Consider the following 26269-nt stretch of genomic DNA (forward strand, 5'->3'; position numbering starts at 1 on the left):
AATGGAAAAAGATAGATTTTGCAATATGTTACCAACTTGTTCATTCCATGTCTTGGTGCTGTCCTTACAAATCATGGAGGTCACACAAAATACTAGATGTAGTAGTTTTGTTGTGGGGTGTATTCATTTTTGCATCAACTAATTTAAGTAAAATGGAAGATTTTGTAATCCAAGTTATATTATTAACCTTACTTTCATGTAATGAGCTAAACAAATGTTCTATAAAACTCAGTTTTGTAAAAATTTTGGAAATTGTTCTTGTGTTCATTGAGATATTAAATCAAATCTTACTTTTCAAAAGGGATGTACTCGATTATACTCTACAATTACTGTTTTCCACTTTCTAGCTTAGCGAGGCATTGATGATGTAGCCAGGGTCTCACAGATGCATCCTGGGAAGGCTATAACACCAGAGCATGACATATACCTGCTTACTGTCAGGAATTTGTGTATTTTAGCAATAAATACAAGGCTTCCTCAGACTGGCAAAGGTCGAGAAACAGACCAATCAGAGGGAGCATTGTATTTATTATTAAAATACAAGGCTTGAAGTGAATGGCTAAGCTGCCTGACTTGATTTTTGTTCTGGCAGCAGACGGGAAGCCCCTGTACTGCTCCCTGGAACACAGCACGGTATGCTGTGTGTCGCTGATGTCACAGACATCATACATTTAATATTTTGATTTTGCTCACAATCTGATCTCCTGGAGACCGGATAAAGTCGGTAATGTTTTGCATTTATAAATAAAGAAATGATTTACAGAATAAGAAAAATGATTTACAGAATAATACAAATTATTTATTACAATGTGTGTAATGATTCATAAGTATAAATTAGTTACAAACCAATTTCTTCTTGATGACATGTTTTGCAAATGAATGTTAGGTTAAGTTAAAAGCCATCTCCTGCAGAGTGGTTCCTCCTATTTCAACCCCAAATATCTACCAATCCATCCTGGATTTTGATACATTTGGCTAGTCTGATTTTATTTTTATTGGGGAGATAGCTAACAAAGCAATATAAGAGGGTGGCTTTGTATAATAATGCTGGCATTCTTCACAGCAAAAGAAAGTAATTTGTTCTATTCTACTGGCCACCAATATGGGGAACACTTTGTGAAAATTCATTTAACGGAAACCTGTGCTAAGGAAAAAAAAAATGTTGGCTGCCATTGCTGATATCTATATCTGAAAATTCTAGTTGCCTGGCTTCCTGCTGATCCAATGGCCCATCTAGTTTCTGAGACACTGTCTTGGAACAAATAAGCAGATAAAGAGTTATTGCATGTTTATTCCAGGTTAGTTGATCATAAAGTACCTATAACAGTGACAGTCAAACATCTAGCATTTTCAGAAGTCAGCAATGAAACCTACACATTTCTTTCATTACAGATTCCCTATAGGGATTTATTTAAAATATGTTACCATTCATGCACTGGACTGCTTTCTCATTTGTTAGACGCTTAGACAAGTTCTGGCAACCAAGTTAGAATTGCTTGGCAGAGATGCATAATCCACCAAGTCAAACTGGAAAGAAGCAGATCTTCCACAAATCATGAGAGTCAGAGCCACAAGTCATTTAGCTCGTTGGAGGTGTTGCTGTATGCAGGGTGCATACTGTATTAGTTTAGCTTGTCATAGTTTGCATGTCGCTTGAGCTACTTTTGAATTACTTCTTCTTCCTAAAGCTTTGCATATATATGTTCCAGCCTCTGTCAGCTTCTTCAAGTCAACGCCCTAAAAAAGACATCATTAAAATAGATCAATCAGTATCCTTACAAGTTTGGATGAACACATTCATGACATATCACAATATTACTATTATACAGTATTTATAAAGCGCCAATAGTTCACTCAGCGCTGTACATTACAAAGGGGGACAGAACATGTGACAGAACAATACCAATACAATGCAAAACATGAGGGGACTGAGGGCCCTGCTCTTTCCAGGTTACAATCTAGGAGGGAGGGGATAGTGGTACAGGAGGAGATAGCTGTGGGGGATGGAGTGGTAGGAAGAGTGGAGGAGGTCGGCAAGTTAGCAGGGGGTGGGGTAGGCTTCCCTGAAGAGATGGGTTTTCAGGGTGCGCCTAAAGGAGAGGAGAGTAGGTGATAATCTGATGGGTTGGGGCAGGGAGTTCCAGAGGATGGGTGACAACCTGGAGAAGCCCTGGAGGCGGGCATGGGAGAAGGAGACCAGGGAACTAGAGAGAAGGAGGTCTTGTGAGGAGCGGAGTGTGTGTGTTGGGTGGTACTTGGATATTAGGTCAGTGATGTAGTTCGGGGCAGTATGGTGGACAGCTTTGTACGTCAGTGTTAGGATTTTGAATTTGATCCGTTGCGCAATCGGAAGCCAGTGGAGGCATTGGCAGAGGGGGGTGGCAGAAACGGAGCCCAACCCCTCTCAACCCCCCACCTCACCCCCTCAGTCTCTGCCCGAATCACACACCCACTGAGCGACACATCAGACCGGATAGTATCATTTGTCTAAAAAAAAAAGGACCATTTATCATTAGAAGGTGCTCACAGAACTCAAAACAGATAACATTGCCTAGGGTTTAGAAAATATTATCGGCCTGCTGCAGGCAAAATAAGCATTTCCAAAGTCTCTTCACATGTAAAAGTGAGTCATTAGAGCCTGACTGGGCATCTGAGGAGGTTCATATAAAGGCAGATTGAAGTACTGTTTAAAGGATAAGTGCACCTTTAGGAGCATGTTACATTTTACACCCATATTTAGGTTGTAACTTGCTCCTATGCACCCAGCTCCCGCCAGCGCTTCCCTCTTTGTTACAATGTGCCGGGGTTCTTCTGCCAATTTAAAAACAGCGTGGCTGTGAAGGGCTCTACTCACATGGCTGCGTCATTCAGTTTCCTGTGAATGAATAGACCACAAGTACTGTGTGCCTGACAGCTTGTAGTATCAACGCTCTTGCAGTTCATTAATGTTTCCTGCCATTCAGTAACTGTCTGACTGTAAGGGAGATACAGGCAAACAGCTTACGGTGAGTCTGAGGGATCCTGGCCTTGCACCCATGATCTGCTGATCGTGGCTGCAATGCTTTACAGGCTACAATGTAAAAAAATAAAAAGATGCATTAATTATTTTTTACAAAAAGTGAACTTAAAACATACTGTACATTTAAGAACATTTTTTCCAATGTCCAGTCATATTCACTAAGGCCATATAAACAGATACAATCACTATTTGGATGCCTTTCTCCATTCTTTGTATGCACATTATGTTACCATGTCAGGATGATTGAGGATGACAAGCATCATTTAAACCAGGACTACAAGACCCAGCAAAACTCCACATGCCCCACCAATGCGTGAATGACTCTTGTATCATTATAAGAGTCCAATATAGCTGGTGAGTTAGTGGGCACACAGGTGGGGAGCACAGACTACGAATCACCTATTGTTTGTGGAAGAAGCTCATGCACCAATTTATTACTTTCACACCAAGGACTTTGATTTATTGTATTTATGCATAATGGTCATTTAGTTTATGCCATTTCCTATTCTTGTATTTGGGCGGCGCTTTTATATGTGTGTTGTTTAAGCTGTAACCAGTGCTTTGCTGGACACTGATAGAAGTCACGAGACTGCTATAACTGCTGATGAGAAAAGGTATTTAGCAGTTTATATTTACTAAAATAACTGTATTTCCATGTTGTGTGTATTGTGGGAGACCAGAAATAGTGAATGCAGGGTCCTGGGTTTAGTAACACTTTAATTCTGCCATAATTATTACCAAGAAAACCCGTGGGGATGCATGGAACACTTGTGCATCCCCATACAGGTAAACACAGCCTTCACTCAGGTGTTTGCTGTAGTACACCCATGTGAACGAGGCCATTAGTAGGTTTGATAGCACTGCAATGTAGTAAGCAAAGCCTGCATATCTAATGAACAGATACAGCAAATCCCAATGTACATTTATAATTACAAATTATACACAGAAACAGTTTTAAAACATAAATGCATTTTGATAGGATTATTTACATCAAGCTGATCTTTGTATCTTTTTTCATGTTTGTCTAAAACAAAACAAAAAAACAAAAAGACATACAGTACATCTCTATTTAATGTGCATATACCTGCCGCACACATTACAGGAACATTTTTATTTGAAAATTGAGTAGCAGGCACATGCTTTTGCAAACTTGTTTGTGGAAGAAGCCAATGCCCCAATTTATTATTTTCACACCAAGAACTTTATTGATTTATTGTATGTATGCATAATGGTCATTTAGTTTATGCCATTTCCTATTACCGAATTTGGGCAGTGTTTTTATATGTGTGTTATTTAAGCTGTAACCAGTGCTGTGCTGGACACTGACAGAAGTCACAAGGCTGCTCTAATTGCAGATGAGAAAAGGTATTTAGCAGTTTATATTTACTAAAATAATTGCACTCCCATGATCTGTGTCCAGTGGGAGATTAGATATAGTGAATGTAGGGTCCTGTGTTTAGTAACACTTTATTTTTCATTAAATGTAATGTTACAGAAGATTATCATAGACTGAAGACTTACAAGAGGAAATGGTCAGAGCTCATTCTACTTTAACTAGCTGCCGACCGCAGATAGCCAAATGACGGCTGCACTGCGGCCGGCCAGTTCTGGGTGGACGTCATATGACGTCCTCCCAGAACGCGCTCTCCTGCGCGCCCCAGGGGGTGCGCACCCGGCGATCTCCGTGATCGCTGTGTCCTACGGACACAGCTGATCATGTGATGTGGTAAAAGGCCAATCACAGCGGCCTTTTACCACGTGATCAGCGGTGTCCAATGACACGCTGATCAGAGGAAAATGCAAGTGCCGGTTCTTGGCTGCACTTTCCTCACGCTGTCAGATCGTGAGGAAAGTACTGCCGAGAACCGGCAGTTGTCAGAGCGGGGATCGGCACCGATCATCAGGGCACTGATGATCAGTGCCCTGATGATCGGTGCCCAGCAGTGCCACCCGCAAGCTCCGCCCACCTGTGCTCAGCAGTGCGTCCACTAGCTCCGCCCACCTGTGCCCAGCAGATCACCCACCTGTGCCCAGCAGTGCACCCACCTGTGCCCAGCAGTGCACCCACCTGTGCCACTCTGCAGTCAAACACCTGTGCCCAGAAGTGCCACCCACCTGTGCCCAGCAGTGCCACCCACCTGTGCCCACCCACCAGTGCCACCCACCAGTGCTGCCAGTCAGTGCCACCAGTCAGTGCCCAGGGGTTGTGCCAGTCAGTGCCGCCAGTCAGTGCCCAGCAGTGATGCCAGTCAGTGCCGTCTATCAGTACCCATCATCAGTGTCACCTATCAGTGCCGCCTATCAGTGCTGCATATTAGTGCCGCCTATCCGTGACACCTCATTAGTGCTGCCTATCAGTGCCCTTTAGTGCTGCCTATCAGTGCCCATCAGTGCCGCCTATCAGTGCCCATCAGTGCTGCCTCATCAACGCACATCAGTGAAGGAGAAAAATTACCTGTTTGAAAAATTTTATAATAGAAACAAAGAAACTTTTTTTTTTCTTCAAATTTTTTGCACTTTTTGTATTTATAGCGCAAAAAGTAAAGCGCCCAGTGGTGATTAAATACCACCAAAAGAAAGCTCTATTTGTGAGAAAAAAATGATCAAAATTTCATATGGGTACAATGTTGCATGACCGCGCAATTGTCAATCAAAGTGCGGCAGCGCTGAAAGCTGAAAATTGGCCTGGTAAATAAGGGGGTATAAGTGCCTGGTAGGCAAGTGGTTAATGGTTGGAGACTGAAGTTGTACCACAGCAGACTGTCACAGACTAGGGAAGTGTTGCATGAAACCGCTAGACTTTACTACAATTAAGGGACTTTTTACAAATCAATGCTACCTGTACTGACTGCCAGGCCCAAGGCCACACTTCAAACACCAAAGGGCCACATGTAGCCCTCGGGCCCCATGTTGGGCATCAGGGTTCTAAAGATACCCTTTCAACACCTACACAAGATAAAGAAAAAAGCTACAAACACAAGAACCTTTTAGTACACCCGTCTTGTTTCCCATGCTGCCAATATTTGCTGTATTCAAAAGATACTTCTGCCTCAAGAAACTTCTGCATCTGACTCTTCTGGTCGTCAGATGCCTTTGTCCACCTTGAAGTGCTGTGGTTTCATCCACTCACCATCACAGCCATAAAGGACATAGTTAAATGCCTAAGATTATTCATCCAGCAGTATAGTGAAAATTGGTGACACTGGTAGCGGAACAGGTAAGAATGAAAGGCCTCCTAATTTTCATATGATTTTATCTTTTATTTTGTAAATGATGTTTGAGTCCTACTAGATTATTTCATGATGGTCCCTTTTGCAGGTATAGTAAAATATTAAAAATAAGTACCTGTATTGTTTAAAATCCAGTAATACACCAGCTCACCCTGCTCTGCACATGCTCAGTTGCTCTTTATTTTTCGGCACTGTCCTGAAAATTTGTTGACAGCCTAAAGATTTATTGCTGCTCAGGGGTTCTGGGCTTCAGCAAAATGGCAGCCTCTAGCAAAAAGAAACAGAAAACAGGCAATCTACAGCACACACTAATTTTGGTAGCATAACTGTTAGTGTGGACCGTATGTTCACTGCTAAAGAACATTATTTTTTATCAAGTTGCTATGGGTAAAGTATCGCTTTTAGTAAGACTCAGACCTATGCCCTACAGGAGTACAGTAGCTCTATTCATGGTCTGTGTGGAACTAACCACAGCTGGCACCATCACCTTAACTGTCCACGGTTTAGTGGCAAATGCGGCCCTGTTTCTACCATGCCTGGCCATAATTCCCACCAACAAACCAGTGTCACTGAAAGGATTTTGAGTTTTGTGTAGGAAAAAGTCCAGGATGGAATAGTACTTTACTTGTTAAGCAGTGAATTCAAATGAAAAAAAAAGCCAACATGTGAACAGGCTATTTCAGCACACCTATTAATGTATACTGCGCTTGTCCAGAGTTTTCTCTGAAGCATGGTTACATTTTGGAGACAACATGACAGCAGGGACATAATGGCTCATTATGAAAGGGTCATCAAAATAAAGATTATTTATACATACCGTTTGAATGCCAAGACCCTGAAGCATGTAAACCACATCTTCTGTGGCCACATTTCCTGAAGCTCCTTGTGCATAAGGACATCCTCCCAAGCCAGCAATCGAGGAATCCACCACATGTATTCCCATCTGTCACACAGAGAGCAACAGTGTCAGATAACCAGAATAGCACAGCAGAATGAAACATCAGAACATGTAATGAAGGACTTGTCACTGAAAATGAGATGTATAGAGAGGTTCCCCTTAAACATGCAAAAAACTGCTCAGGACTAAGAGAATCTATCTTTTTCAAACCGATAGAAGAAATGTGAAAAAAAGAACACAGTCTTTAATCATAGCAAAATGTTCTGATCAGATCTCTTCTTATGGCCTTAAGTAAGGAAGAAATGTATTCTTTGTATGTGTGTGGGAAGTTACACCATCTGTGTATCTAGATATTATGCCAGAAGCCAAACCAAATGTTATTCAGCAGCACAGTATTATGATTCCATAATGTTATGTTTTGAAATGCCATATGTATATTCAACTGAATAATGAGAAAAAAAATCTGCACATCATATCTAACAACCCTTTAGTGGACTTAGGCTGACCACATACAATCGCACCTTACAATCGAATTGTCTTTTAAAAATTGTTGAACTGTAAGGTATTTTCATATACAGCTGTCACAGTGGGTAAATGGTTAGCACTTCTGCCTGGCAGTACTAGGGTCATTGGTTCAAATTCCAACCACGGCACCACCTGCCTGGAGTTTGCATGTGCTCCCTGTGCCTGCGTGGGTTTCCTCCGGGTACTCTGGTTTCCTCCCACACTCCAAAGACATGCTGGTAGGTGAATTGGATCCTGTCTAAATTGGCCCTAGTATGTGTATGTATGTATGAATGTAAGTTAGGGACCTTAGATTGTACGCCCCTTGAGGGTTAGGGACTGATGTGAATGTACAATATATATGTAAAAGCGCTGCGTAAATTGACGGCGCTATATAAGTACCTGAAATAAAAAAATAAAATAAGCTGTCACGCAAAAGTGCACAACCCGAAAACAACGGTATGTAAAAGATTATAAGATTACACATAGAGCTTTTGTACATTCTGAATGATGTATAGAATATTATAAAGTTATGTTTCAATCTGCTGAACGGGTAACGTTTGTGGGAAAAAGAAATAGCAAATAAAAAAAAATAATAATATAGTTTATACCAGTGTTTCTCAACCTTTGTTTAGTCAAGGCACCCTTAAAGTTATGAACAATCTTGAGGGACCCTTTAAAACTTATGGACAGTCTCAAGACACTCTATTCTAAAGTGCAAAAACGATTCTAATAGTTTTACCTAATGCAGCAACATCCACACATGTAGGACCCCAGCTGTTCCAGGAGATTTATTGTTCCGAAGCAAATACACTTGAACATTGATACTAAATAGTATTTCAATGCTTCTCCCTCAGCTTCTCTCGATCACTAATTTGACCCCCTTACTGACAGAGAGGGGCAGGGGAGGGTCAAACAAGGATGCCATGCAGGTGACTGACATTCTCTATATCAACTAATGGTGTCAGTGGTTGTGAGAACGTTTGTGGCTAGAAGGTTGAAATTCTGCACAATGAAAACCTGTGGGTTTGTGTAACTAAAAGGCAGGCTTGAGCCACTTGCTGGCTTGTAAACAATTTTTGGGCAATTTTTGTAGGCATTTTGCCAAGGCACCCTGGTTAAAAAAGACTGGTGTTTACAATTGTGACACAATTCATATTATAACTGAATATTATTAAAAACTGCCTTTCTAATCTGCAGCGCGGTAATTTAACCAATTCAATACCGGGCAATTTTACACCTTCCTGCCCAGGCCAGTTTTCAGGTTTCAGAGCTCTCACACTTTGAATGACAATTGCGCGGTCATACAACATTGTACCCAAACTAAAATTTTATCATTTTCTTCACACAACTAGAGCTTTCTTTTGGTGGTATTTAATCACCGCTGGGGTTTTTATTTTTTGCTAAATTAACAAAAAAAGACCAAACATTTTGAAAAAAACACACGTTTTTCTTTGTTTCTGTTATAAAAGTTTACAAATAAATAATTGTTCTTCATAAATTTAGGCCAAAATGTATTCTGCTACATGTCTTTGGTGAAAATAACCCAAATTAGGATGTATTATTTAGTTTGTAGGAAAGTTATAGAGTTCACAAACTATGGTATAGATCTGAAAATTGATCAATCCTGAAGTACTGACAGCCAATCTAATTTCTTGAGGTCCAAGAATGTCAGAACAGTACAGATATCCCCCAAATGACCCCTTTTTGCAGAGTAGGCAGTCGGACGTACTTCATAAGAGGAATGGCAAGTTTTTTAAGTTTTATTTTTTTGTCATAATTTTTCGGAAAATTAAAAAATTTAAAAAATTATTTTCACTATTTTTTTTTTACATACTGTCACCAGTGCAGTACAGCGTCATCATATAACTGGCATGGCAGTGAACAGGGACACTGACTGGTGACAGTATGAAAAAATAAAATATATATATATTTTTTTAATTAATTTTAATTTTTTATTACTTTTTTTAATTTTTATTAAGTTTTTGTTTTCATATTTTACTATGACCAAAGTAGTACAATGTTACCATAGTAACATTGTACTACTTTGGGGAAGTGATATTTTTTTTTTTTTTTTTTTTTTTTTTTTTTACACAATTTGCTTATAGCAAAGAATTACTTTGCTATAAGCAAGCATTTACCTGAATGAAATCGATTCATTCAGGTTTTTTTTTTTTTTTTGTGCTTAGCTGTGATTTGGCCACAGCTAATCACATGACATGTGCATGTGACCTGCTGTGACCATTCACAGCTAGGCACTAGTATACAATGGATGGCATGAATGAAGCCATCTATTGTATACAACTGTCATGTGACCTGCTGTGATAGGTCACAGCAGGTCACATGGTAGCGGCAACGATAGCCGGTACTCAGATCTGTCAACGGCCGTGTCCGAGGTACACGGCCGGTGACAGGCTGCGCGGATCTGCAACCGTGCGAACTGCGCTAGTGCAGGAGCACGCCAAATGGCGTGCACCCGGAAAGCTAAAGCGCTTTTGATGCCAAACGGCTATAGGCCGGGCGGCTAATGGTTAAAATGCAATGCAATATGGCTACCTGGAGATATTCTGTACACAGAACACACTCCGCAGAAATGTAATTTTCTGATTCTGATTGGAGCACTGATTTTCCCAGAAGTCTACACTAAGATACAAGTTAGATTTTGAGAATCCCCTGTGACAAAGGGAAAATCACGCCTAAAATCCCAAAGGGAAATCAAGTCTAAAGGGATGCAGACCATGTAATTTTCCCCATTAGAGCCTTACAGGTTCAGCAGTTGTTTGATAATTGTAAAGTCACCGCCATACAAATTTGTTCTGCATATGGACACAAAAAAAACAGCCATTTCTTTGGAATAACAAAAGCTAGGTCTCTGCAACAGTTTTTTAAAATCCTTGCAATGTACATAGATCACCCAGAAGAGAATGTTTTTTCTCAACAAAAGTGGAGTTACTCTTTAAGCTTAGGAAGCATTTTTAAACTCAAATACCCATGGTGTTACACAAGTTCCTCCCATGTTTGTGACTGGGTTAGAGCTCATGCGTCAACACATGATCAATGCTAAACAAATAGGGAATCACTGTATTTACAATTTAACCAATGTAGAACCAAAGGCAAAACGTTTTAATTTTGATAGAGTAAAGGACAGTTATACCCCTGTAAGTTTTTTTCCCATCTGTGTCCCACTGGAGAGATTTTCCTTTACTTCCTGTCCAATAGCCAAAAAGGAAGTGAGGGGAAATTCCCCCCAAGGTGCGGGAATCCCTGGTTGTCACCAGGTTCACCAGATCTAGTGTCCCCAATTGTAGGTTTCCCCTCTATTCCTGTTTCAGTGACAATCCAAAATGTGGGATTTTTTCACTTTCATTCTCTGTGCTAACATTATACAGGACAAATAGAAAGGGTGAATATCCCTAATGGGGACACAATCAGCAATTAACAAATGAATCCATCCATCCAAAAAAAAAAAAGGTTTGTCATTAGTTATACTTTAAGGTGGCCATAGACAGGCAGATATTTCCTTATACAATGTATGGTGTGGAGACATTTCCCCATCATTTGAAAGTTCCAGGATCTGCCGCTGTACATTATGCTACTTGGGGCAGCACAGTTTTTTTTAAAGATGAACTTATCCTTTAATGAGTTTTGGCCAGTATACCTCACAAACATCAAATTGTAACTAAGTCTTTCCAAAAACAGCAAATCAAAACAACGAAACCTAATGCCTATTTGTACCTAAAAACAGAATCTACAATTCTGCATACATAATCCAATCTATACTCAAACAAATTGTACAGCAGTCATGTAAAAATGGGAAAACCATATTATTAACAACTTAAAGGGTAACTCCACCTCTGTGGGCAAAAAAAAAAAAAGCAAATAAAAAAAAATATAGCATATACAATTGCTACGCAAGCCGTTGGTGTACAGAACAGCCCCCAAATATGTAATTTACTGCTTCTGCATTGGCCCATTGATTTTTCCCAGAAGTTTGCACTAAGATACAAGTCAAATTTTAGGCATCCTCTGCAACAGGAATTTCCATTTTTGCGAAACACTCCCAAAGGTTTCAATACTTCCTAAGGGCTGGCTCCCACCAGATGGCACGTGTTCCCGTGTGGTCCAGTTTTGAAAGCCAAGTAGTGCAAGCACTACTTTTTCAGTACTGCTGTACCATGTGATTTGGTGGCCACAAACGTGCTGCATTTGCGAGATGCATTTTAGGTGCCTTTAACAAGTCACTGGCACCTGCATGAGCCACACAAGTGCAGCGCATTCTCATGCAGTGCAGGAAACACACCTTTCCCGCACCATGTTTTAGTGTGAACAGGCTTTTAGGGATGCAGACCCTGCAGCCTTTTTCATTAAAACACTGAGTGAACCAGGTGATTATAATGAACCAGACCCTCCCATTCAGAATCAGTATCCAGAGGACATGATTAAACTTTTACTTTTAAAAAGAGAATTAAGTGAGAGAGACAAGTAAAAAGCAAAGTGTTACCTGCAGTGCTACAAGTATATTGGCCAGAGCCTGTCCGTATGTGTCGTGGCAGTGAACAGCTAAGGCTTTAGATGGAATAACATCTAGGACAGCAGTCAACATATCTCTCATACTGCCTGGTGTCCCCACACCAATTGTGTCCCCTAAAGAAATCTCATAGCAACCCATAGAGAACATCTTGTGTGCCACCTAGAGAAAAGAAAATATAATAAAGATTTCATTTATATCTGTGCTGTGTGCAGAAGATAAGAAGCACAGTGTGTTTTAGAAAAGGGATCATATATTATTTTACCTCTGCCACTTTACTTGGCGATATTTTCCCCTCGTATGGGCACCCAAGAACACAAGACACATACCTGCAAACCCACCAGATACAAATGTCAAAAAATGATTGGTTTTATAATTTAAGAAAAACAGTAGTAACAAAAATAGCATACATGTAGTGACAATTTAATTTAAAGGCTATGATTTTATTTTAACACTGTAAAAGAATGGATAGGAATAAATACCCTCTTGTTGTCAGATACACAATACAAAGCTCAAACAGGAAATTAAAAAAAAACAATACCGGCTTTACAAGCAGAATTAGTTGCCATTCCCAGCCATGCAAAGGCTGGTTTACAGTTGTGGTGTCCTCCATGGTGGATTGCTCTTCAGAGAGTGTTTGACAGGTGGCATTATATCGCCTCCTCAGTGTCTGCACCTGGTTGTGGGTGGGGGTTACTGCCTCATTCAAGTGAATGGGTCACTTTCACAAAATGAGGGGGTTAATCTTTAGCTTCCACATATGTACACCCCTGTCTGCTACCTTCGCAGTTTTTCTGCCCCCATTCCTTCACAACTGCAATTGTAAATGAAAATGATAAAATAAAGCAAGCGCTAAATCTGAATGATAGAGTAAGCAGCTGAACACACTAAAAGGTAAACCACAATGCCGCTAAACAACAAAAAATAAATATTGGTGCAGCGCTGAACATTTAAACAAAAGACCTGCTGTGTGTTATATAAACGCATACAGCCTAGGGGTGGGTGGTCCTCCTCAGGGTCCTGGGGATGCGTTAGTCTTTCCAGATATTTAGCCTCTTTAAGGTACCGGGATACTGACTGGAAGAGGTGCTTTCAGCTCTCCAGACAGGACTTGTCTGATTCCCAGGCTGGAAAGACTAACGCACCCCAGGACCCTGAGGAGGACCACCCACCCCTAGGCTGTATCGTCATCCATACCCGAGGGAGCTCTTCACACCAGGGATACTATATAACAACACGCTTTTTATTAGCGCATCTGGTAAGTGCGCACTCTGTACATCAATTACATCATATATACGCATAAACGCATTTGGATTCTATATAAACTTTTGGAAGGTTGTACCTGATCCTCATACATTTTGGACATTTGGATACTTCCACGCATGTCATGATCATGCGTTTTCTATATTCTTATTTCTAGTGTATCTTCATCGATACATCTTGTTTGATCACTCCACATATATAAATAATGCATTTTTGCTGTATATGCATTTATATAACACACAGCAGGTCTTTTGTTTAAATGTTCAGAGCTGCAATTGTAAATGAGGTCTTAGACCAAGAGACAACTGAATACAGCATCCTTTAATAAAGTTATTCCTAGAAAGTGAGCTGCAGAGTATATCATTAGCAGCTGAAAGAAAATCTCAATGTATCAACAGATACATTGCACATGGTCAGTGAAATAGAATTAAGCAATACTGAAAATAGGTGACATTGCTTTCTTCATAAAAAGAAGGGTCCTTACCCTCTCACAGGTATATTGGCTTCTTTTGCTGCATCAGTCACGGCTTGGAATCTCTGCAAACTTTCTTCTATGGTGCAGTTAATATTCTTTTTACTAAAGAGTTCAGAAGCTGCTCCAAATATGGCCACTTCTTTGGCACCACATTCAACCTGACAACAGAAAGACTCAAAATTATCCTATATAGCTGATTCACATGTGTGGTGCGGATTGAAGCTCAGGTTTAACAGCTAATTGATACAGTAGCTGTTCAGCGGTTCATGTCAGGTTTACATAAGGTTCAGGACAGGATTTTATCCTGTTCACACATGCGCTGTTTAGAAACAGTTCTCATAGAAGTCAATAGCCAGTAATTCGCACGTGAACTTGACTGCACTGCTCATAAATCATACAGGATTCTTTTTCAAACCGCACTGAATCCACATCCAGTCATTGCACTGGACATATGTGAACAGGCACCATAGAAAGCAATGTTATTTCACATGTCATGTGGATTGGAATGCAGTTCAAACCCCATCCAATCTGCATATATGTGAACCAGCACTAACATACAGTACACATCATGCCTGACTACATTACAATAGTAAATCCAGAGGTTTTAGCTGCACTCTAAGCTGGCTGCAGAGCTAAAAGGGCAATTGTGAGTACAAGGGCAAGCTGATGAGGACGTGAGGCCAACATCTGGGGAGCAGGAATGATCAGGACAAGTTTCCTAACCTGAGCCATTTCCCTGTCCACCTTGATAATACCGTTCTTGTGGTTTGACATGCCCCATTGAACAGTGCTCTAATCAATATCAGTGCCGCTTTTTACATCATTTTACCTGTTAAGTGCAGTAGCAAGGATTAAAAATCCCTGTGTTGGCAGATCTAGGACAGTCAGGCTGCTCTGATCAACAGGGAGCTGGACCGATGTTGGCTACAGCACTGTTCAGTGGGGCGTGTCAGACCACAGAAGAACTGAGAGTGTGAGAGTCACAGGGTTTTAAAAAAAGCAAAACAGAGGCATATTTACTGTATTACTGTAACCTGACTGGAGTTACATAAATAAAGGGGAGACAACAGGATCATGTCTCTCCTTTCCCTTTCTTCCTCCAGACTTTACATATTAAGTTCCTGAAGTCGCTCTTGATATGTTTTATCCCCCAGACCTTTCACCATTTTTGTTACCTGTCTCTGGACTTGTTCTATCTTATCAATATCTGTCTGTAAGTGAGGTCTCCAGAACTGGACACAGTATTCTAAATGAGGTCTCACTACAGATCTATATAGGGGAATCAGGACCACCTTCCTCCTGCTGGTGACCCCTCTAGTGATGCATCTTAGAATTCTATTAGCTTTTCCCACTACCTAGTCACACTTTTTGCTAATTTTGCAATCACCCAAAAAAAAAGTACTTCCATCTTTTTCCTATATAGTGCTGGCCAACACTGTACCCCAATGTTGTACTCTATTGTGGGATCTTTTCCCTAGGTGCATTATTTTACATATAGAAACAATGACCTACAGTTTCCTCTGCTTGATCAATCTTCCAGCAATGCAAAATCATGTCACATGTTGAGAGACACCTCTGGGATTATCAATCCTATTGTACACCTTTGTGTTGTCAGCAAACAGACATACCTTACCCACCAACCCTTTAATTATGTCACTTACGAACAGATTAAATAGGGCAGGACCTAGTACAGAGCCTTGTGGTACACCAATAGTGACTGGTCTGTTTTCTGAATAAACCCCTTTTACAACCACACTCTGGTAGCTATAATTTAACCAACTGCATATCCACGGAAACACCCAAAGGTTAAGTCCTGTTTGTACATCTTCTGTGCATGTTCTTTGAGGAACTGAACCAAATGCTTTACTGAGATCAAGATATGCTATGTCCACAGCACCACCCTGGTCCAAAACATAAGTGATAATAGTAAAAAAATATTAAAGAAAAGTAAGGGAATAAACTTAGGTGGATGCAGTATCGCTCCAATGTTGCATCTGTCCCCTCTTCTAAGACTGAGAACTAAGTGATCAAAGACCGCTGATCACTCAATTCTTGGCCTTCAGTGAGCAGAGAGCTGGTGACTGTCAGCCACCAGCTCTCTGCTTTACCCCTCCAGCAACTACTAGAGTTCTGGGCTGTTTAGAGTGTGGGAGCGGCTGGCTCAGGCTTTCAGCAGCTCACTGAGTGGCTGATCCAGCTGCCAGTCCAGGCATCTAGATGGATCCTAGCCATATAGTCAGGATCTTTTCAGAGCCTTGACCAGCTCTGTGACATCCATAAGAGAAGTAGGGCTTTGGTCACACTTCTCCTTTAAATCAAATGAGTCTGACTAATGTATAGTATATATATGCCATCTCATCTTCAACAAATCTAAAAATATAGAACTTACCGCTGCCTGGAATCCAGTGAGGTTTGGAGTTAGAACGGGATAGCTGACACTGGGATATTTTTTTATTCCTTGCATAACCTTCACATGATCTGCCATCTAATCAAAAGAAATAAACATTCTTTAAAAATTACAATTATCACTGGGGAATTGCACATATTCAAAATCTGTCTGATCAGCAATTTGAAGGCCTGAGATATTTAAAGCTGAATATCAGTTAAAATGTGAAATGTATGTATTAATACTGTCTTGCCTACCAAGGGATTGGTAATTTTGAGAATTTTAATACAGGTACTACAACGAGAACTACTAGATCGATTGTGGAAGATATCAAACTGGCTATGTCACTAGAACAGTGGTGGGCAACCTTTTTTTTCAACTGAGCCAAATCTCGCCAAAACCATGATTGAAATTTATTTTGAGAGCCACATTTTTAAAACTGAAAATACATCTCCCATATAGTAATTCATCCCCCATAGTAATTCATCCCCCATATAGTAATTCATCCCCCATAGTAATTCATCCCCCATATAGTAATTCATCCCCCATAGTGTAATTCATCCCCCATAGTAATTCATCCCCCATATAGTAATTCATCCCTCATCGTAATTCATCCCCCATATAGTAATTCATCCTCCATATAGTAATTCATCCCCCATAGTAATTCATCCCCCATATAGTAATTCATCCCCCATAGTAATTCATCCCCCATATAGTAATTCATCCCCCATAGCAATTCATCCCCCGTATAGTATTTCATCCCTCGTATAGTATTTCATCCCCCGTATAGTATTTCATCCCTCATATAGTATTTCATCCCTCATATAGTATTTCATCCCCCATATAGTAATTCATCCCTCATATAGTATTTCATCCCTCATATAGTATTTCATCCCTCATATAGTATTTCATCCCCCCATATAGTATTTCATCCCCCCATATAGTATTTCATCCCTCATATAGTAATTCATCCCTCATATAGTATTTCATCCCTCATATAGTATTTCATCCCTCATATAGTATTTCATCCCTCATATAGTATTTCATCCCTCATATAGTAATTCATCCCTCATATAGTAATTCATCCCTCATATAGTATTTCATCCCTCATATAGTAATTCATCCCTCATATAGTATTTCATCCCTCATATAGTATTTCATCCCCCCATATAGTAATTCATCCCTCATATAGTATTTCATCCCTCATATAGTAATTCATCCCTCATATAGTAATTCATCCCCCATATAGTAATTCATCCCCCATATAGTAATTCATCCCTCATATAGTAATTCATCCCTCATATAGTATTTCATCCCCCCATATAGTATTTCATCCCCCCATATAGTATTTCATCCCCCCATATAGTATTTCATCCCCCATATAGTAATTCATCCCTCATAAAGTATTTCATCCCTCATATAGTATTTCATCCCCCCATATAGTAATTCATCCCTCATAAAGTAATTCATCCCTCATAAAGTAATTGATCCCTCATATAGTATTTCATCCCCCACAGTACTATCCCCCCCCCCTTCTAGTAAGCCAAGTCCCCCGTGTCAATTCACTTACCTTTTGTGTTCCTCTCGCTGTCTTCCCGCGCCGTTCGGGTCTTCAGGGCGGACTGTGAGAGGAGCCTAGCTCCCCTCCCCTCACGTTCGGCACGCTGCCCCGCCTACACACATCCTGACAGCCACATCCGCGGGCCGGATTAAAAGGTCCGCGCGGACTTTTGGGGCTGCCAACCGAGAGGAGGCAGGGGAGCGGCCGACCGAGAGGAGGGAGGGGGGCAGGCGCCCGGCACACAGAAGAGCCGCATTAGAGTGGATAAAGAGCCGCATGTGGCTCGCGAGCCGCGGCTTGCCGACCACTGCACTAGAAGCCCAAATGATAAAATTGCCACTGTCATATTTTTCTCACACTGTCAGATAAGAGAGATCAGTGGAGAGGGAAATAATGTTTGGGAAGATCGAAGGAACCAGGCGAAGAGGGAGACCGACTACTAGATGGTTGGATACATTGACTAAGGCAGTGGGGATGACACTGGAAGATCTCGGCAGACTAGCACAAAGCAGGCTTCTTTTAGAGCTCTTATTCATCAAGTCACTAGGACTTGGACATGAGTTGATGGCACTTAATAATAATAAACTACAACCAGACTACATAGTCAGATCCTTGACCACTACTGATGCACTGCCTGGCCAAGTACAGAGCCCCTTAGCTAGACAGCGTAGAAGGCATTCTCACTGAAACAAGACCAGAATCTGCTCAGCTATCTCAGAGTCTCCGGTCATTAAAGGTTAAGTTCACAAAAAGAAAAAATAAATACACATCTTTTTGCAAGTAAAAAAAAAAAAAAGTGTGTGTTTGTTTATTTTATTATAAGCCTTGAAATTTTCCACATTTTGTCACGTTACAACAAAAAACATAAATGTATTTTATTGGGATTTTATGTGATAGACCAACACAAAGTGGCACATAATTGTGAAGTGGAAGGAAAATGATAATTGGTTTTCAATTTTTTTTACAAATAAATATCTGTAAAGTGTGACATGCATTTGTATTCAGCCCCCTTTATTCTCAACCTCAACCCATAACTAAAATCTAGTGGAACCAATTGCCTTAAGAAGTCACCTAATTAGTAAATAGAGTCAGCCTGTGTGAGAACATTAGTGAACAAACAGCATCATAAAGGCCAAGGAACACACCAGACAGGTCAGGGATAAAATTGTGGAGAAGTTTAAAGCAGGGTTAGGTTATAAAAAAATATCCCAAGCTTTGAATGTCTCACAGAGCACTATTCAATCCATCATCCGAAGATGGAAATAGAATGGCACAACAGCAAATCTACCAAGACATGGCCGTCCACTTAAACGGATAGGCTACGAATACTTTTTCAAGGCACTGTATAAAGCACTGCATCCGTGATCAGCAGATTGTGGGTGCAGTGTCAAGCTCCTGCAGACTGTCAGTGTTGTTGTCTGCCTGTAATATTTATGGGCAGGCAGACAGCTACTGAATTGCAGGAAGTATCAATGATCTACTAGAGCGCTCGTCACTGCCATTGTGGTTCATTGAGAACTACAAGCCATCAGCCGCGATGGTAGTTGTAGTTCATTAATTCACAGAATTCTGTGAATGATTGATGCAGCTGGGTGGGTGCAGCCCCCCACAGCCATGCTCTTTTCATAGTGGGAGCTGGGAGGAAATCCCCTACCTGTTGTCACAATGGGGGCTTGGGGGGTACAGGGGCTGCTGATTTAGTAACATGTTACACCCTGAATACGGGTGAACTTAACCTTTAAAGTGGTTGTAAAGGCTCAAGGATTTTCCCCTTCATGCATTCTATGCATGAAGGTAAATAATCTTCTGTGTGCAGCAGCCCCCCAGCACCACTTATACTTACCCGAGTCCCATCTCGATCCAGCGATGTGCACGAGAGCCTTGGCTTTCCCAGGTCTCTGCCTCCTCATTGGCAGACAAAGCAGCGGGAGTGGACTGAAAGCTGTTTGCTGTGGGTGCACCTGGCAGGAGGGAGGGGCCAGGGGTCCCGGCACAGGACCCGAGAAGAGGACGATCGGGGCTGCTCTGTGCAAAACCATAGCACATAGGCAGTAACATGTTTATTATCAAGAAAAAATGCCTTTACAATCACTTTAAGGATCTCCCCTCCCGCCAGAACACACTGGTAGGACCGGGACTGCTAAATCGCTTAGATTCTACACTTGAGGCTTGCATAATTGCACTGAGGCCATGAATGGCTTCCTAATTTAATTTTAAGCTAAAGTAAATCTGTTATGAGAGAGCTATAATGACTGCAATTGCTGACCTCATTCTGAAATATGCACATCAGGAAAGTCAGAGAAAGCCTGTGAAAAAAAAAAAAGACAAAAGTGCAACATCACATCCTGACAACTAGTGTTTTCAGAATGAGATCTCAGGAATGGCACCCTCCACGTCCCCACCAGCACTATAATAACTTGATAAATGATGCCCCCTCCTCACTGCAAAGGTCTTTCCATAAGTCTGTTTGTGCCAGTTACAGTTTCTGTCAATAGCAATCAGATGCATTGCCAGTGATCAGTCATCCTATGTTCACTAATGTCCATGCCAACATCAGTCAGGATGGCAGTCAATACTAACCACAATGGTTGTCAAAGACAATCAGTCTGTTCATTTATTTTTGTTCATCTATTTGTTTGGGTCAATAGCAATAAATCTGTCTGCCAATGCCCATCAGTCTGGCTATGTCTGTCCATTATCTCCCTGCATCAATGGCAATCACAAAGAAAAAGGAAAGGGGAGGAGGAAAAAGAAGAAGACAGTATTGAGTATGAGGTATTGAGCCCTACAAGCTGTGCCTCTGTAGTGTTTATGACATCTTTTTTTAAACTGTTGCTTTATATCTTTTTTTTATTATATATGAAATCTTTGTTTTACAAAAAAAAAACAAAAACCAATGCATGGCTATGAATTGCCAAAGCACTATGAGATAGCTAAAGAGACAGCACATTAAAAAAGCCTGCTTTGAAGTTCAGTTTTGTCAGTTTCAAGGCTCCCTCTACTGAGCAGTTTGATAAAGAGATTGGTCAATGCTGTGAAGCTCACTAGAATTCTGTAAACAATGTACTTCTTTCAGCAAAGCTGAGTTGAAATAGGTGAATAGTGAAAAGTGGACTGAAGAGTGCCACCTGCTGGCTAGATATAAAATATGGATAATAAAATGCAAGATCCTATTTTTAACAGATTTTGTCCTGTCCATAATACTTAAAGAAAGTACATTCCGGTATGTACAAACCCACTATATTTAAATATTCTTTTTGAACAAATATGATGTAATTTGGTGAGGGAGTCCTACAAAATTATTGGTTTGAGACTGTTCCGCTCTGTAACTCCAAAGCTTAATAAAAAAGGTACATACCTGAGGAACCCATTTTGGAGATACGAAGCTTGTTGCTTCAATTGATTTCAACCCAGATTCGGATAGCATGTTAATAAGGTTGATTTTCACTTCTGTCGGTACATTTGTCTATAAGACATAGAGGAATTGCAGCTTAAACAAACTGAATGCTGGGCAATATTTCAGTTATAAGAACATTTAAAGCTGAACTGAAATTGTATTAGTTGCTTAAAAAGGCCTTAGACACCTTTAAATACTTTATTTTTGTAGTACACACAATCCTAGCAGTGAGAACACCTGTCTTTTCTGTTCTTGAAAAAGCCTTCTGCTCCCTTTTAAAGCCAAAGTTTAGAACTTAAAAATAAATAAATAAATAAATAATAAACACACATGATTTTGGATTTGGGAGTGAGGAGAGAAGTGCACAGTAACATGTTACACCCTAAATATGGGTGTAACATGTTACTAAAGGTGAAATTATCCTTTAAGACTGTTAGTTGCTATGCATGTAATCCCCCTGCCACCTGTCCTGTACATTCCCCATTGTTTTTTTTTATATAGCAAACTGTGACATACAGTGGATATAAAAAATCTACACACTCCTATTAAAATGTCAGGTTTCTGTGATGTAAAAAAAAATTAGACAAAGATAAATCATTTCAGAACTTTTTCCACCTTTGATGTGACCTATATACTGTACAACCCAATTGAAAAACAAACTGAAATATTTTAGGGGGGGAAGTAAACATAAAAAACTAAAATCACATGGTTGCATAAGTGTGCACACCCTCTTATAAATGGGGATGCAGCTGTGTTCAGAATTTAGCAATCACATTCAAAATCATGTTAAATAGGAGTCAGTGCACTGCAGTGTAGGTCTTTCCTGACATTTTTCTTAGTCACATCCTACAGCAAAAGCCATGGACCGCAAGGGCTTCCAAAGCATCAGATGGATCTCACTGTTAAAAGGTATCAGTAAGGAGAAGGGTACAAAAGAATTTCCAAGACAATAGATATACCATGGAACACAGTGAAGACAGTCATTATCAAGTGGAGAAAATATGGCGCAACAGTGACATTACCAAGAACTGGACGTCCCTCCAAAATTGATGAAAAGATGAGAAGAAAACTGGTCTGGGAGGCTGCCAAGAAGCCTACAGCAACATTAACGAAAGCTGCAGGCATATCTGGAAAGTACTGGCTGTGTGGTACATGTGACAACAATCTCCCGTATTCTTCATATGTCTGGGCTATGGGGTAGAGTGGCAAGACGGAATCCATTTCTTATGAAGAAAAACATCCAAGCCCGGCTACATTTTGTAAAAACACATCTGAAGTCTCCCAAAAGCATGTGGGAAATGTGTTCTGGTCTGATGAAACCAAGGGTGAACTTTTTGGCCATAATTCCAAAAGATATGTTTGTCGCAAAAACAACACTCCACATCACCAAAAGAACACCATACCAACAGTGAAGCATGGTGGTGGCAGCATCATGCTTTGGGACTGTTTTTCTTCAGCTGGAACTGGGGTATTAGTCAAAGTAGAGGGAAATATGAACATTTCCAAACACCAGTCAATATTGGTACAAAACCTTCAGGCTTCTGCTAGAAAGCTGAACATGAAGAGGAGCTTCATCTTTCAATGACAACAACCCAAAGCATACATCCAAATCAACAAAGAAATGGTTTCACAAGAAGATTAAAGTTTTGGAATGGCCCAGCCAGAGCCCAGACCTGAATCCGATTGAAAATCTGTGGGGTGATCTGAAGAGGGCAAACATTGCCAAGTCAAGATGTGCCATGCTGAAAGACTCCTACCCAAAAAGACTGAGTGCTGGAATCAAATCAAAAAGGTGCTTCAACAAAGTATTACTTATGCAACCATATTATTTTACTTTTTTATTTTTACTTCCCTCCACCTAAAATATTTCAGTTTGTTTTTCAACTGAGTTGTACAGTTTATAGGTCACATTAAAGGTGAAAAAGGTTCTGAAATTATTTTCCTTTGTCTCATTTTTTTACATCACAGAAACCTGACATTCTAACAGGGGTGTGTAGACTTTTTATATCCACTGTATTTATATCACTAATTGCTGTGGTGGGTGGACCCAGGTGTCTGCCACTCCCAGTCTGCTCCACACATTGTACTGCATAGTTTGACTGTTGGGCCTGGAGACTCCTGGATTCTCCCAATGCTCAGGGGATGGCATTTTTAGTCTCAGTGTGCAGAAATGGAACACTAACAGGAAGGGATGTCATCGCTCCTGAGATACCTTCATCCTTGCAGTGAAGATCTCTCTAAAAACCAGCTGTCTGAACCATGTGGGACATACCTTCACTGTAAGTGATGTGAATAAAGCTGAAGGAATTTTTATTAGCTAAACAAGTTTTGAACACGTGCATGCTGCTATATTGTGAACGCAGCCTCAGGCCCCATTCATACCTGAATGTCTGGCAGCTTGAAAACATTCAACATTGAAAATCCCATGGGTTTCAAAAGTGCCTGTTCACACCTGAGTGTAGTGTCACTTGAAGCTCAAAAAAGTACATGAGCATATTTTGAGATACAAGCGTCAAGCATTTTTGACCCCAATAGACTTCAACGGGGACACCTGAAAAGCACACACGGTACACGTGGACCTAGAAATGAGCTTTCCATTTGTTAAAAATAATAGCTCAAGCAAAACTGCCTGTAAAACAATTGAAGACACTCAGCTCAAGTGTGAATGCAGCTGAATGGTGCTTACCTTCTCGTTCTGTAATCCATCCCTAGGTCCAACCTCAACAACCTTCACTTCCGCAGGGAAGGAGTATACAGGGAACGAACTGATCTGTCAACACACATGGCTTATGATTAGTTATTACATCATCACAGATTTCATACTTTAGACATCTGATAGATCTTATCAGGGAACGTTGCTCTTTTTTATCAGCGGTACCAAATCACAATATACTTTTGTAAAAAAAGACAAAAAACACAGTTTTCTACCATGATGCTGCAATTGAGATAACAGAGTAATTTATTATTTATTTATTTCAGGTACTTATATAGCGCCGTCAATTTACGCAGCACTTTACATATATATTGTACATTCACATCAGTCCCTAACCCTCAAGGGGCGTACAATCTAAGGTCTCTAACTCACATTCATACATACACATACTAGGGCCAATTTAGACGGGAACCAATTAACCTACCAGCATGTCTTTGGAGTGTGGGAGGAAACCGGAGTACCCGGAGGAAACCGGAGTACCCGGAGGAAACCCACGCAGGCACAGGGAAAGCATGCAAACTACAGGCAGGTGGTGCTGTGGCTGGGATTTGAATCAACAACTCTAGTACTGCCAGGCGGAAGTACTAACCACTTAGCCACTGCGCTGTCCCATTAGAGACCTCATATGACCACAACTACAGCACCATATCTACATGTTTACAAGCTTGCTTACAATTTATGGCCCAATAAGCCGGCCATAGATGGATCGAATCTTGGCCGGTTCAGCAGGTCTGGCTGAGATTTGATTCATCTATGGGCAGGCTGGTTGTACTTAAGATGATCCATAGATTGACTTAGGTACTGTTGGCTTTTTTACAAGTGATTACTTCCGGCATCTACACCAGGTAGCAGTAATCATTGTGTTCTGCCAGCAGGGAAGGTCCCCATCAACACTGACTGTGCTGATGGAGGAATCAAGAAGTTTTCTTTCCTGCATCCTGTGGTGGATGAAGCAGTAAGGCCCTATGTACACCTGAAGAAAGCAGGAACCTGTGATCCCACTTGTGTTTTTCTTTTGCAATAACATGTGTTGCACCTAGGACAGCCCATTAACTTGAATGGATAACCCTATGAGTGACAAATGCCCCAAAGTAGCTTCAGAACCTTTTCTGTTGTGCAGCATTGTGCATTTTGTTGTGATTCTGCTGCCCGTGCTTGGGGTGCTATAACAATTAATAGCAGTCCATGCGTGACCCATGATTGCAGCACATTTTTGAAATGCATAGCAAAATGCACATTTCTGTGTGTTTTGTCACACATTAAGGAAATGCGCAGGTGTGAATGCAGCCTAGAAGTGGTTCACACTTTGGTGGTAAAAGCGGATGATTGAGCTGTAGTTTTACCACCCCAGCCATCCACTGAAACACAGAATTGCAAAATAAAACAGCATACTACAATCAGCATGCCGCTATGGAACTCCACCCAGTAAAGCAAATGGAGCCATGCTGCTGAAGCAAGCAGTTGTTGTGCGGTGGGTGGGCATTTTTGGGTTAAAACAGGCAGTGAGAATGCGGCATCTCCTAACCATCTGTTAAATCCCCTCTGAAAAGTGATCTATCCTGTCTTTCAGGGGGGCAGCAATAATAGTCACTTGTGGGAACAAGTCCAGAGTAAGGGAAGATCCAAAACTGTGAGTTGTCACAGCAACAGTAATCAAGGTGAAATCCTCCTAGGGGGACACTGGGTCTGATGGATCCCACTTTGGCGAAATCTAGGAAGTGGAGGTAAATCTCCTCAATGGGACACACAGAGCAAAAATAAAATCCTGTCAGCTATGTTTTCCTTCCTCTACCCACAGCTAGGAATGGCTTCTATATGTGAATGGATGTATGATGTGTGGGGTCACCTCTTAGGGTTGCCACCTCATCCCTTTAACACCGGACACATATGAATTACACAGATCCCGTGGCAGATTAAGGTGGTAATTAAACTCCCTGAGTGCCTTGTGTGTATTACATTAGCCTCGGAACCTGTGGAATTCATGTGTCCGGTGTTAAAGGAATGAGGTGACAACCCAATCACCTCTCCAACATCTGGAGGACAGACACATCTATGGAGAAGCAGTGCTGTAGATCTGACCTGGCGCAGCACAACCCTCGGAATCCAGACAGCCCCGGCCCCCCACGGAGCCCCTCTGCGGACACTCATCGCTAACATCATCCGTGACACCTATAAACAAAGTCACACTTCCGCTCAGCCTCCCTGCCACTCGCGGATTGGATACAAAGACGGGCTAATCCCGAAACACGCCATGGACACTCCCCCTACGCGCTAAGGTTGGCCGGGAAACCCGTA

The 26269-nt window shown here is 41.0% G+C and overlaps 1 protein-coding gene across 1 annotated transcript; it reads right to left on the minus strand.

The window, feature by feature from the left end:
- Positions 1 to 777: 777 nt before the first annotated feature.
- On the minus strand, positions 778 to 26212 carry LOC149443775 (hydroxymethylglutaryl-CoA lyase, mitochondrial-like). Its single transcript, XM_089655306.1, has 9 exons — positions 26054 to 26212; positions 23948 to 24031; positions 21223 to 21330; positions 16307 to 16402; positions 13927 to 14075; positions 12445 to 12508; positions 12153 to 12341; positions 7067 to 7192; positions 778 to 1737 (listed from the first exon to the last, which is right to left on the minus strand). The coding sequence occupies exons 1-9, from the start codon at positions 26132 to 26134 to the stop codon at positions 1636 to 1638; spliced, it is 999 nt and encodes a 332-aa protein (XP_089511432.1). The 5' UTR covers positions 26135 to 26212; the 3' UTR covers positions 778 to 1635.
- Positions 26213 to 26269: the final 57 nt, after the last annotated feature.

The sequence above is a fragment of the Staurois parvus genome, unplaced genomic scaffold (assembly GCF_062004578.1).
Source record: "Staurois parvus isolate SC_StPar_1 unplaced genomic scaffold, SC_StPar_1.0 ptg000832l, whole genome shotgun sequence".
Classification (NCBI taxonomy): Eukaryota; Metazoa; Chordata; class Amphibia; order Anura; family Ranidae; genus Staurois; species Staurois parvus.